We start from the raw sequence: 13,478 nt of genomic DNA, 5'->3' as shown, positions 1-13,478 counted from the left end.
AATGTGAATAAACCCTAATTAATATAAAATATGAAATTTAATTAAAAAAGAGTACTTTGCTGAAGGGGAGTTAGCTTTGGAGATGTGATATTTCAATGCCTTTTGGAGGTATATCTATAGTCTCAGGCTAGAGCTGGAGATGGAGGAGGTGGTGTAGACCTGGAACTCAAAGCCATTGAGCTGGATGAGGTGGTCCAGGAAGTGCACTTAACAGAGACAAAGTCAGGAGAACTCAGACCCCTACTTCCCCCACCACACATGTGGTCAGAGAGGAGAAACAGCAGGGGCTTGAGCTGCAGCTCTCTGAGGAGGAAAGCAGGAGTGATGCCTCAGAGAAGGTGGAGCAGGTGCTTCCTGAGGCCAGTGATGGGCCCCACTGGAGTTACCAGTAATGAAGTGGAATAAGGTACAAAAGGCCAATTAGTAATTACAGATTTATTGATTTCTTTAGTGAAAACACTGCCAGTCCACCTCATTGTTAGCATAACTACACCTTGCTACCTGGAACAGAGTGACCTGTCATTTCTGTCTACTCACTGGATTCTGTTATAACATTTAAACATTTCTGACAATAAAGTATTACATGTCAAATCAGATAATAAAATATTTAATGTCTGATCCTATAGAGACAGGGTGTCTCTGAGTTTCAGGTAAGCTTGCTCTACAGAATGAGTCTAAAAACAGCCATGACTACACAGAGAAACCCTGTCTCAAAAGAAACAGAGAGGGAAAACAGAAAGAGAAATAGAGAGAGAGACTGTCTTGGAACCAAACAAGGGTCCTCTGTAAAAGTAACAAGTGTTCTTAACAATCTATTAACAAGTGTTCTTAACATCTCTCAAGGTCCTGAATCTTTTATTTTAAACATAAAAATAACACAGGGAACTGTAAGATAAAGAATAATACAGAAAGGAGTAGAATGGAAAGTAAGAATACTTTCTGACTCAACTTTACAGATATAATCAAAGATTTAATAAAATCTGTTTGGAAATCTATTTCCTCCAGATTTATTGAGGTATAAATTGACCAATTAAAAGTATATATTTATGTTAAGCCAACATAAGTATCAAGATAAGATTTTTATATACATGTGGAATACTAAATGAATGTCAAAGCCAAGTTAATATATCCCTGAGTCCTTAATGTTTCTACAAATATGATTTTAACAATCTTAGTCCCCAAGAGACAGAGGCAGACAGATCTCTGTGAGTTCCAGGTAGGCCTGATCCACACATTCAGTTCCAGGCTATCAAAGGCTACCTAGTGAAAACCTGTCTCTAAACAACAAAATGGAAAAACAAAGGAAACCTTAAGGCCATTACAGCACATGCAAACTTTTCAAAATCCTCTGGAAGAATAGCAGTTTTCTCTAAGCCCATTTCCCCCCTCACATTGGCAATGAATGAGACATGACAGTAAGCATGGCCACACCAATGCTGGCGAACATACAAAAGCCCTGCAAATACTAAGCATCTCCTGGAAAGTCAGCTGCATCCTGTGGTAAAGTTGCCTCATGCTTCATCATGTGTGAGAATGATGCAATACTAAACTGTCTGTTTCTTACCTCCATCAAATACTCCTTCCTTTTATACACTGATGTTCTTTTCCCCAGCCCATTCCTGTTGACCTTGGCAATGGAGTGGTCTCTGCGTGAACTTGACAAAAGCTGTAATCTTTAGGCAGGAAGACCATACAAGGACTGCCAAGGCACTGTTCATCATAGCTGCTAAGTTTAGTGAGGAACAGGCAGGCTTCTAGAAAAGTATCAGCAGCCTGCACCTTTAATAAATATTATTTCATATGATGGTTAGTTATGCTTTTAATTTTTTTAACTTTTATTAATTACACTTTATTCACTTTGTATCCCCCCATAAATCTCTACCTCCTCCCCTCCTAATTCCACCTTCCCTCACCCTTCTTCAAACATGCCCCTCCCCAAGTCCACTAATAGGGGAGTTCCCCCTCTCCTACCTTCTGATCCTAGTCTATTAGGTCTCATCAGGAATGGCTGAATTGTCATCTTGTGTGGCCTGGTAAGACTGCTTCTTGCTCAGGGGGAGGTGATCAAAGAGCAGGCCAATTAGTTAAGACAAGATCTTGCTATACAACACAAGCTGCTCTGAACTTCTTAATTCTCCCACTTCAGTCTCATAAATGCTGAAAGGACAGAGGAGTACCACCTTGCTTAGCTACAGTAAAATGTTTTAGGAAATCAGATATTTAAAACTGTCAGTAGCCTTCAGCTGCATCCTTCACTTCTGAATGACAGGAGAGAATGGCAGTACCCATTTCCAGAAGATAGTCAAGCGTTTGCACTGAGGGTGTCTTTCCTTCATAGCATTCATCACTTTCATGTCCTCTTCATCCAGGAGCCAGCTGAGCATCCCGAGCCAGATGAGGCTGGGCAGTCTCATCACACACTGACTCAGAGCCTTGACAGTGGTGGCCTGAACTTGGATGCATTCTGAGAGAAGCCTGCAGACGTTCAGCTCTTGCAAGTTTGGCAGGTTGTTGAGAGCTTGAAAGAAATGTCTGTATCCTTCCTGTGTAATCTTGTGATTCACTGAAAGATCTAAGTTCTCAAGTTTCTGGAAGCCTCCACTGGTTGCTACCTTGGCTAGAAAACAAAACATTTAAAAAAGAGAATTACAAGGCTGTCAGTAATCGTGACGAGTTATTGGTACTACTCCCAACCCTGACAATGAAAGTAGGAAATGGTCAACATGATGTTTTAGAGGTCATTCTTTGAAAGCACCAAACAGCTGCTTTGCAGATAGGGAACGACCTCGCCAAACTGCAAAGGGGAACAGAAATCAGGAGAAAGTGCCTAGACAGGTAAAAAACAAACAAACAAAAACACTGATCTACCTGAAAGATCTTACAACTCTACATGTGCTTTGCACTTAGCTTGAAGGTATAAAAGAAAATGAGAGCCATAAGGAAGGTAGACAAAGTGGCGGAGAGATCAATAGACTGAATGACTGACTGATTGATGGAATGACTGATTGACTTTTGTGGTGCTTGGGCATGACCTCAGGGCTTCACACAATCTAAATGAGCACTGCTGAGTACATCTCCAGTTTCACACCTAGAGATTTAAACACACCCTCTGGAAGTAATTATGGTGCAAATAATGGAATCTATCTCACATGGAATCATGCCCTTAGCTCCTCTTTTAAGGGTTAATCATGTGGGGCAGGTCAGGGACCTGGCTAGGAGACCACCCTTAGGAAGATGGGTTCACCTTAAGATAATGTGTTTTTTTCTCAGAATTTCTGAGCCCTAGTGCAGTATCCATTAGCCAAGTGGGATCTGTCTGGCTTCTGAGGTGCATCTGAGAAAGGTAAACCATTTCTTTTTTGTCTCATGTCTTTCTTTCAGCTGCTGGTCAATCTGAAAGATGTTCCTCAACTCCTCAACTAAAGTGGTGCAGGATATTTGATTCCATTATGAACCCCATAATTGTGAACTGTAAAACCCTGTTCTTATCACGTTTGGTTGAGCTGAGAGTAGCAGGCCTGACCCACACCCCTGAAAAGTTACCATTGGGCATAACAAGCCCTATCACACACCTTTAGTCCAAGAATGTTTTATTGTGAACAGGTGATTATGGTATAGTTTACCCAGCCCTAGCACACACCCTTAAGAGCTTTCTGTACACCAAATTTAATAAAGTTAACCTTAGATCAAGAGGCAGAGCAATAAACAAGCTCATAGTGATTAAAGAATAGGAGGGACTTTGCATTGAGGGGTATTTAAGACAGTGTGGAGACATAGAAAAGAACCATTACCTCAAGCTCTGCTTTAGCTTAGGCTTCAGCTCTTCAGCTCCATGGCTTTGGGGCTTTGAACTAGGAAGCCCTCAGCCTCGGGTTTTTTGGCCTTTCCTTCCTGAACTGTCACTTGAGCTAGTAAGCCTTTTGGGCTTTTTCCATCCAGACCTGAGCTGAGAAGGAATGTCAGCTGGGTCCTTTCTCTGCCTCTCTGAGCTAGTAGGTTTTCATCCTGGCATCTGACTCCTGAGTCTTTATTGGTAAAATTTATTGGTAAAATTGTTTTTTATAACAACAGTAAAGCCTTGGATTTCATTACCCATGAGAATCATCAGAGTACCCAAACTACAAGGGATTGACAATATCTACTAGGGACAGAATGTGAACCAGCCTCTGGTGAGGGTAAAAGCTACCACAACACCATGGAGACTTTTGCTCCTGTTTCTTTGTGCTCAGTCTCATGTGACCCAACCTGGCCTTGAACTTGCTATTTAGACAAGGAACCCTTGAACCTCCTCAAGTGTAGACTTACAAGCATGTACCACATCTAAGCAAAAAACATGGTTTAATCAATATATGTGAGGTATCTCAGAAATTCCATCCCCAGAAATACCCAAACATGTATATTTTACATGAATGCTCTTAGAAGCACTTCTCAGTAACCAGCTACTAGAAACAACTCAAGTGCCCATTGAATAGACACACAGAGGTCACAGGTAGTCAAATAACGATTAGACGCACAGCAGTGAAATCAATACACTATGGTCATATGTATTATTCTGAAATAAGGTACAAACACAATTTTTGGTGAAAAAAGACAAAACATTGCCTATCTTATAGAATTCCCTTATAGAAAAGTCTAGCTGTAAATAAAGCTACGGTGAGAGAGAGCAGTGCAGTGGTCATTTGTGTATGGAAGTGGAGGACACTGTTGGAGAATGGATACAACTTGGGCTTTCGGGCACTGGGGAAGCTCTGTGCCCTAACCTGGTTCATTGCCACACTGATTAGATGGCAAATGTTTCAGTAACATGTACAGGAAAACGGATGCAGCTCTATATTTCAATTTGCTACAACTTGTTTACATATTGCCAGTATCCAGTTGACCAAAAGGGGATACGGCCAGGTATCTAAAGTAACAAGTATGGAGACAAAGATTTTACCGGGGTGTGGTGCAGTAGCGGAACACTGCTCTGGTGTATGTGAAGTACTGAGTTCAATCCCCAGCACTGGGAAAACAAACCACAGCCTGAACACTTCTCTACCTTCCCTCCCTTACCCCTTTACCTTGACCACATTTAAAGAAAAAAAAAAAAAAGGAGAGCACTGACCTTCCCACTTAGACCAAGATAAATCTAAATTTTCAAAAGGGCATGAGAAGCAGCAGCATGATAGTGCAAATGAGGAATGCTTTGGAAGTCTTTCTCAGGTCTAGACATTTGCAGCAGGTAGCTCCAAGGGCACCACTGCTTGCACACAGGGTGAAACCTTTTCTCTGAGGTAAGCTTACCAATTTCCAGCAAACTGTCATCATCCAAGGTCTGGTGAAAAGCAAGAACTCGGAGACACTGAAGCTGCAGACACTGCTGGACAATCAGTCTGGCCACTTGGTGAATCCCGTCCCCAGTGGGAAGAAGCAGTTCCTCCAGGTTCCTGAGAGAACCCAGAGCCTTTGCTGTGGGAGACACAACAAAGCCATCCTCTGTTGCTGTTCCACCATGAGCAGCTGTGACCTAGACATTCTGCCCTCTAGGAGGCCCCACCTAACAGAGGCCCTCCTCATCACTGCCCTCTCAAAGAAGAAGACAAAAGGGGTCAGTGCTCCAGGATATTTGATCACACTGTGAATCCCAGGCTTGTGTTGTTTATCAAAATATCCTGTTTCTAGTTGTGGTGGGGCTTAGCCTTAGCACACACCTTTAATCCAAGAATTTGCTTGAACAGGATTAAATAAAGTCAACAAAAGTTCAAGAGGTGGAGCAAGAAATCAGTTGATAGGGAGTGAATGTAGAAAAAAAAATAGAGAGTAAGAGAAAGTCAGAAGGATGGATAAAGAAACACATGGGAGGTAGAAGGGTAAGACATTGAGTTTTGAGGGGTTTTTGAGATGGTGTTGGGAAAAAGAGTTTCCCTTTGTTACATAGGTTAAGCAGGAAGGTCAGCTGAATGCTTTCTCTGCTTCTGTCATAGCAGGCTTTTTAAATTTTTTTACCCAAGCATCTTGCTCCTGAATCTTTATTGCTGCAACTAAGTGATTGAAATTTGTTTAAAAATTTATATGTATACATATATACATATATATATATACATATATATATATATATATTGCTTCAACACATGGCACAAACACATGAACAGAGAAATTATGCCAGTGCAGACAAACTGAGAAGCTGTAAGATTTGGTAAGTCACCTGGAAATTCTCCAAGAAGTTAAGATGAGAAATACCATAATACAAGGTGCTCAGACCCTGCATAATCCTGCTTTAAATAGCTTTAAAACAGCAGCAGTAAATGAAAGGATAAACGACTTGACTGAGATTGACATAATTCAGATTATAGTTACACCAGCCTAGCAATTAATATTTTATCCTTAATAGCCATAGTAGATTTTTGTACCCTCTCAAAGAAAAAAAAGAAAACTTAGAGACATAGGGAAAATAAAAATATCAAAAGTGGACTGATAGGATACAAGCCTGAGAAGAAAAATTAGAGATACTTATAAATAAAAATGAGAACAACACTCAGACAAAGACAGAGACATTTAGATAAGAACTTACTGTGCCACTGCATGATGAAACTGAAGAGGGGCAGCTTAAGGTTATTAGAAATCCAACCTTAGATTATACATAACTATACAAAAGATGATAGACACCCCCAATGTTCTGAGGAAGTTAAATGGAATCTTATAGGCATATTGAATTTGAGATTGAAAGAAGTAATAATTTTATTTGGTATGCATTCACCCTATGTATTGGCAACTTAGAACAGAATTATCCTTTGTCTGGAAAGATTTGGCAACAGCAATATTGGAAGCCAGTTCTCAGTTACAATGGCAAACATGGTAGAAAGAGGAAGCTAGGACAATAGAACAATGATATAAGACTGGAAGTATTAATATTTCCCAGGATCCATTGCTAGGTAAAGGTCAATATGAGGAGTTACAAAGGTAGCTTGAATATGATAATCACACCATGACACTTTGTTGCTTAGCAGCTTTAAATGTTTGGTACAAAGTTGAAGAATCAGGAAAGAGGTTGGAGTCATTTACTAAAATCTACAAAGACCAAAATATGTCTATACTGACCCTTTTGCAAATATTGACTTCAGCTGTGAATAAAATAGTATCAGATTCACGAGTCAGACATTTTGATTGGATTTTTGGCTTTTGAAATGCTAATTCAGAGACAGGTGGTGTTGGTACATGTCTCTAATCCTAGCAGTCAGGAGGCTGAGGCAGGTGGATCTGTGAGTTTGAAGCCAGCCTGATCTGCAGAGTGAGTTCCAGATAGCCATGGCTACACAGAGAAATCCTTTCTCAAAAAAACCAAAACAGAAAAAATGCTTATTCAGAATGCAAAAGTGTGAGCAGTCCTTTTAAGCAGGATTGGCACCAATAGATGAATGGACTAGAAATATGGCTGATATTGGATCTCATGTTTATAATGCTGCTCTGATAACAGAAGTAATTTCTAACAGTCTTAAGAACAATCAAAATGTGAGATGTTTCAATTGTGGTAAGCCAGGTCATTTTTAAAGGGATCGTAGACAAAGCATTCTTAGAAACTATGGGGGTGTTTTTCCCCTAGAAATCATTGAAACAGAAGGCCTCTCACCTTTGTGGAGTATGCAAAAGGTGTGGCAAAAGACGGCACCGGACTAATGAATGAAGATCAACAAGTGAGGAAGGGGAATGGGAGAGGTGAGACTGAATATCACTATGGTGTCCTCCAAAGGACCAGCATGGTTGATGCATGACCCATACTTTGGTGGATCATGCACAGCCACCCAACACAGACTTGAAATAAGTCAATGAATGTAAACAATAAAGGCCCAGGGAAAGGCCACTCCTCAGGCCTCATAAGACCCAGTCAGGAGGAGGCAAGTGTTCAGATTTCTGTGCTGAGTCTGAGATCTAGTCTCATCAAACAATGAGCATTTCTGGGAAACACTTAAAAAAAGCAAGACAATGTCAATATAGGGTAGAGAGCTTTCTCTTCACAGTTCTTCTCAGATTTATTGTGCATAAGGAGAGCTTGAGTTTCTCCTTGATCCCTTTTGTTTCTTTTAGGTAGAGATAACAACGCTCTGTGTGTGAATGTGCGTGCACATGTGTGTGGTTGTGTGTGTGTGAATGTGTGTATGTGTGCTTTGTGGGGAGACTGGATAGATGAGTTAGTGTGCTAAAGTATGGGCACATTCCATAAGCCACAGGCTGAATTTTTAAACATTGTGTCTGTACCAAACGCATACAGACTCTTCTCCTCTTCAATATTCCCAGAAGAACACAGCATAACATTTGTTTGCAGGGCGATAGGTGTTGTAGGCAATGGAGAGATGGGTTAAAGTACATGGAGGATGTGTGGAGTCATGGGCAAACATGGCACCATTTTGTATCATAGAGGATCTTCTAGTGTTTACAGCAGCAGCAGGCCCTAGACCCAACTGCCATGGGTGTCAAGGAACAACTATACACAACTTGCTTGGTTGTGGGCTCATTCTAGAACGCAGGAGAGGAGAAGATGAAAAATAAATTAAGAAACAATGTTTTACAAACTTACCAAACTTTCTTGATGTTTCCTTATCTGGAAAGTGTTGGTCGTTAAGATTCAGTATCTTCAGAGAAACAAAATTTGGCAAGACGGTGACTAGGAAAGAGAAAATAAATTTTAGTTAGGCCAGACACATTTCCTATGACAAAGAAGAATATCATTGAAATAAAGAGTATTTCAAATGTGATGAAAGGTGATATAATATTCAGGTTGAATTACTATGACTAAGTAGAAGACATTGCTCTGAAAATGAAAGATTTAAATAGTAGACAGATGTATTTCACTTTGGTGAAAGCCTCACTGAAGATCAAGTGTGATCACAGTTCCCACAACAACATTTGCAATTTAATCCTAGAGTACTGAATGACTGTGCAAAGAAGCATCTGAAGTGAAAGTTTTACCGTTCTTACCAAATGACGTGGTTTCAAAGCATTGTCCAGAAAACTCAATCTCTCTGAGTTTCTTGCAGGAAGAAAGCGCAGCCATGAGAGACTCACAATTCAACAGGAAATTACATTTCAGGTGAAAGACATGAAGATTTGGAGAGTTCTGAATCAATTTAACTGCAAAAGATGAAGGATTTTCAGAAATGAGAGAAGGCCATGAATTTCTACTAGAATTTGACCCTCAATACATCAGTTCAAGCTACAGTGATTAAACAGGCAGTGACTTGGTGGCCCAGTGCCTCTATGACACAATGGTACAGTATCTAGAAGTCAGACTACATTCATTGGGGTTATGCTCAGTTTCTGCAGCTGACTACTGGGCAAATGACCTGGGGCAAGTTCTGGACCCCCTCTGGAAACAGAGAACTGAAAAAGAAAACTATTTCTGTTCACTATATTTCACCCCCAGTGTCAGCATCTTGATGTCTCCATGTTTGCACCCTTTACTGACACAATAGGAATTCTGTGCAAAGTAACATAAAAAAAGAGAACAACTCTGAAACACAACTTTAAAAACATGTAAACCTATTCATTTTGTCTATGTGTATGTGGTGTGTGGAGATCATCCATGTGCCAAGCACATTTTGGGAGGTCAGGGGAAAACTGGGAGAACTCGATGTTTCCTTTCACCATACAGATCTAGGGGACTGAAGCCAACAGGACTGACTTAAGCACATTTACCTTCAACTTGGAAAATGTTTTGTTTGCTTGCTTTGGTTTCTTTTCAGACGGGGTCTCATATTGTATCTCCGACTAGCCTGGACATAACTACGTTTACAGGGAGAGGCTGGCTTTGATGTGATAGTCTTCCTGTCTAAGCCTTCCAAATGCTGGGACTATAGGCAGGAGCCTCCATACTCTAGTGACTTTTTGACATGCAAATCTGCCATGTCAGTTCCTAGCTTACATCTCCTTAGTGTTCAGTGCTTTAAAAATTAAGGATCTGATGGTGCTTTTGTCATTTTGCTAAATGGCATGTTGTAGAAAAATGGCTGCACAGCTGTCTGTCAACAAGAGGCTGGGATGAAGAGAAATGGAGAAAAGGTTCTAACTGCTTCTTGGCTATTCAAGCCAACTCAAAAGCCATGTACTCCCTTTGTAAACTTTGTGTACATTGTAAACCCACAAGGTCCCAGGCCTACAAGCAATAAAATTGTCTCAATCCATGATCTCATCCCAAAAATCAGGCCACAGAATCCCTCCACTCCTAGACCTCCCTGGAAAGCTGTGCCCCTCCAACCGCACACCATGAAACCCTACATAAACCCTGTGTTCCACCCAATTCTCTGCTGCTTCTTGCTTGAGAAGAAGCAACCCCCCCCCAAGTCTTCCCTCCCAATAAATCTCTTGTGCGAGGTTTGTTATGTGGTGTGGCTTGGTGGTATTCCTTGGCTCTGGACTGCCAGGATATCTTCTGGAGCACACCAAAACCCTTTTGGCTGAGCAGAACGTTTGCTGGGGAAACCTCCCCCACAGAAGCAGAGCTATTACACTTGCACTGGGGAAACTCTCCAGGCAGTTGGAGCAGAATTCCTGTAGGGGAAGCCTTTTCTTTCAGAGCTGCAACACCTACACTGCTCCCAGTCAGATTCCTTTGCCCTCAGTAGACAGATCTGCACTTGCCACTCAGACAGCAAAAGAAGAGGACTCCACACACTGCTTTGCAGGGGAAGCTTTAGGAGTGTAAAGCTCAGGCTGTGCAGTCAAACCTTCTGTTTGGAGAGACATTTCCTTAGCCCTGAGCCATTGCTGACCTCATTTCCCCAGCTGACAATCAGCAATAATCATCAAACCTTCTCTCACACAGGGGCTGTGAAGACTGAGTCAGCGGTTGTGAAGGGCTGAGAACAGTTCCCCACATGTTAAAGACTTGGGTAACAAATAAATCTCTGCCCTCTTAAGGAGGTAGAGTACTGTTCCCACACCTTCCCATGGACACAGTTCACGCTTTGAAGCCCAGGGAAGGTTTAACTAATGATAGTAACAATTACTAGCCAAGTAGCTTTTCCAGCTGAGACATGAGCTGGAGATCCAAGCACCATCCTTACCTAGTCTGGAGAGGTCAGACTCTGTGGAAGTTTGGATAGATAACTTTTCCATGTGGTGTAGGTTTGGGAACTCTCCAGGAAGGACTGAAAGCACATCTGCTTTGCCATCTAGTCTCACAGACAGTTCTTTCAGGCCCAGGAACTTGTCCAAATTTGCAAAGAGCTGATCTGGAAAGCAGTACATAGTTCCCATCACTCAAGGTCCCCAGTGGAGGTTCTAAGCTGTGCTGTCATCTTTAGCCATTTTAATGCTTTCAGGATGAAATTTCTGAGACTTCCTAACATCTGTGTAGGAAGCACAGCCATGAAGATACTGCCATCTGCTACATCTGCTGATTAGATACTACAGGGGAAGCCCTGTGCTGGTCTCTAGACTCACAACATATATAAAATTTTCCCCAACCAACAAACAGCATGGGAAACAACTGGTTTTGCACATGCAAACAATTATATTTGAATTCTTACCTCCAACTTACATAAAAATGTAACTCAGATCCTCTCCACCAACCTGATCCTGTGCATCCTCTTCCAAAGTCTGTCCAGGTAATTCTCCAACCCTCCTCTCTCATCCATCCCCAAACTGCCTAGATCTAGTTTGGATCCCACATCCATTACCTGGGTCTAGTCCAGCTACCTCTGCCTGTGTCACTGCCAAACTCTAGAATTCTTTCACAATCCACCCTGCCTTCCTTTCCAGCCCCAACCTTCAGCCACATCCTACACAATCTTCTCCAGGGTCTAAGTGGGTGAGTTTTTCTGATGCTCCCCACCTCCTACCCTCCCCAACCCCCACAAGCTTGGACTAAAATGCATATCTTGCATATCAGCTCAGGCTCCGGTGTCCACCTGAGCCATATCCAACTTGTAGGCCCAATCCAAAGCTCACAATCATAAAACTGATGGAATGACAAAGAAAATCTAGGATTTGAAAATAAAATTCAATAAAGATAGAAACACTAAGGAGTCAATCTAAATATATATATATATATATAATTTAATAACCCAATAACTGAACTAAAAAACTCAAAGGACAGACTTACAAGTAGAATGAATCAAGCAGATGATTCAGTATGAGGACTTGAAGATAAAGTACATGAAATAAGCAAAGAATATGGGGGGGGGGGGGACACAGCAAAGAAACATATAGGAGATGTAGGACACCAAGAAAAGACCAAACTTTCAAATTTGAGAAATAGACGAGGGAGAAAAAGCCCAGGTCAATGACATAGACCAGCTCTCCAACAACATCATAGAAGAAAACTTGCCCAGATTAAGAAAAGACATACCCATACAGAAGATACAGGAAGCACAGAGAACACCAAATAGAAAAATCCTGAAAAGAAACTCTTCATGGCATATTTTTTTACTTTCAATAATTTAATTACTAACTACTGATGTAGTTAGTAATTAAATTTTAATTACTGATGTCTTTTTTTAACCTTTCAACTATTGTTGTTTCTTTTTTTATTTATTACAATTTATTCACTTTGCATCCTAGCTATAGCCCCTCCTTTATCCCCTCCCCATCTGACCATCCCTCCCTCTTCTCCTCCCATGCCCATCACCCAGCATACAGATAGGAGAGGTCTTACTCTAGTTCCATCTGACCCTAGCATAACAGGTCTCATCAGGACTGGCTGCATTGTCTTCCTCTGTGGCCTGGCAAGGCTGCACCCTCTCAGGGTAAGATGATCAGAGATCCAGCCACTGAATTCATGTCAGAGACAGTCTCTGTTCTCTTTACTAGAGACCCCACTTGGAGACTGAGCTGCCATAGGCTACATCTGTGCAGAGGTTCTAGGTTATCTCCATAAGTGGTCCTTGGTTGGAGTATCAGTCTCAGAAAAGACCCCTGTGTCCAGAATTTATGGTTCTGTTTCTCTCTTTGTGGAGCACCTGACCCCTCCAGGTCTTTCTCGCCCTTCTTTAATAAGATTCCCTTCACTCTGCTTCATGGCATATTTTAATGAAAACATTAAGTATACAAAAAATTTGAAAACATCAGGAGAAGAAACACAAGTCACACATACAGGAACACCCATCAGAATAACAGCTGATTTCTCAATGGAAACACTGAATGCCAGAAAATTCTGTGTCACTGCATATCAAATCCTAAAAAACCACAACAGACAATCTAGATTAATACTGATAGTAAAACTATCTACCATACTTGATTGGAGGGAAAATTCTATGATATAAATAGCCTACAAAAACTATATCCAAAAAACCAACCTAAAGAAATTAAGGGAGACATTATTTCAGACTGAAGAGAGGGGTGAACTGAGCTAAGAGATGAAGGAATTTGAAGGTATGATTACTAAAGTACAAAGTAGCACTGAAAGCACAAACAACACCAGAAATCAACAACACATCACTACAACCAACATATGCACTTCAATAATACCTTCAAATATTAATGGTCCCAATTCTCCAATCAAATGA

The 13,478-nt window shown here is 41.1% G+C and overlaps 1 protein-coding gene across 1 annotated transcript in view; it reads right to left on the bottom strand.

The window, feature by feature from the left end:
• Window positions 1–420: 420 nt before the first annotated feature.
• LOC132646048 (baculoviral IAP repeat-containing protein 1a-like) overlaps window positions 421–13,478 on the bottom strand; it is an 85,272-nt gene continuing 72,214 nt past the window's right edge. Inside the window, exons 12-16 of the mRNA XM_060385629.1 lie at window positions 11,037–11,204; window positions 8,953–9,105; window positions 8,552–8,638; window positions 5,284–5,448; window positions 421–2,617 (exon numbers count right to left, since the gene is read on the bottom strand). Coding sequence (XP_060241612.1) covers window positions 2,253–2,617; window positions 5,284–5,448; window positions 8,552–8,638; window positions 8,953–9,105; window positions 11,037–11,204 — 938 coding nt within the window. The 3' untranslated portion in view covers window positions 421–2,252. The remainder of the gene's footprint in view (window positions 2,618–5,283; window positions 5,449–8,551; window positions 8,639–8,952; window positions 9,106–11,036; window positions 11,205–13,478) is intronic.

Source organism: Meriones unguiculatus, chromosome 6, assembly GCF_030254825.1.
Source record: "Meriones unguiculatus strain TT.TT164.6M chromosome 6, Bangor_MerUng_6.1, whole genome shotgun sequence".
NCBI classification, from domain to species: domain Eukaryota; kingdom Metazoa; phylum Chordata; class Mammalia; order Rodentia; family Muridae; genus Meriones; species Meriones unguiculatus.
Note: the sequence above shows the minus strand (reverse complement) of the source record. Positions and strands in the feature narration are given on the sequence as shown.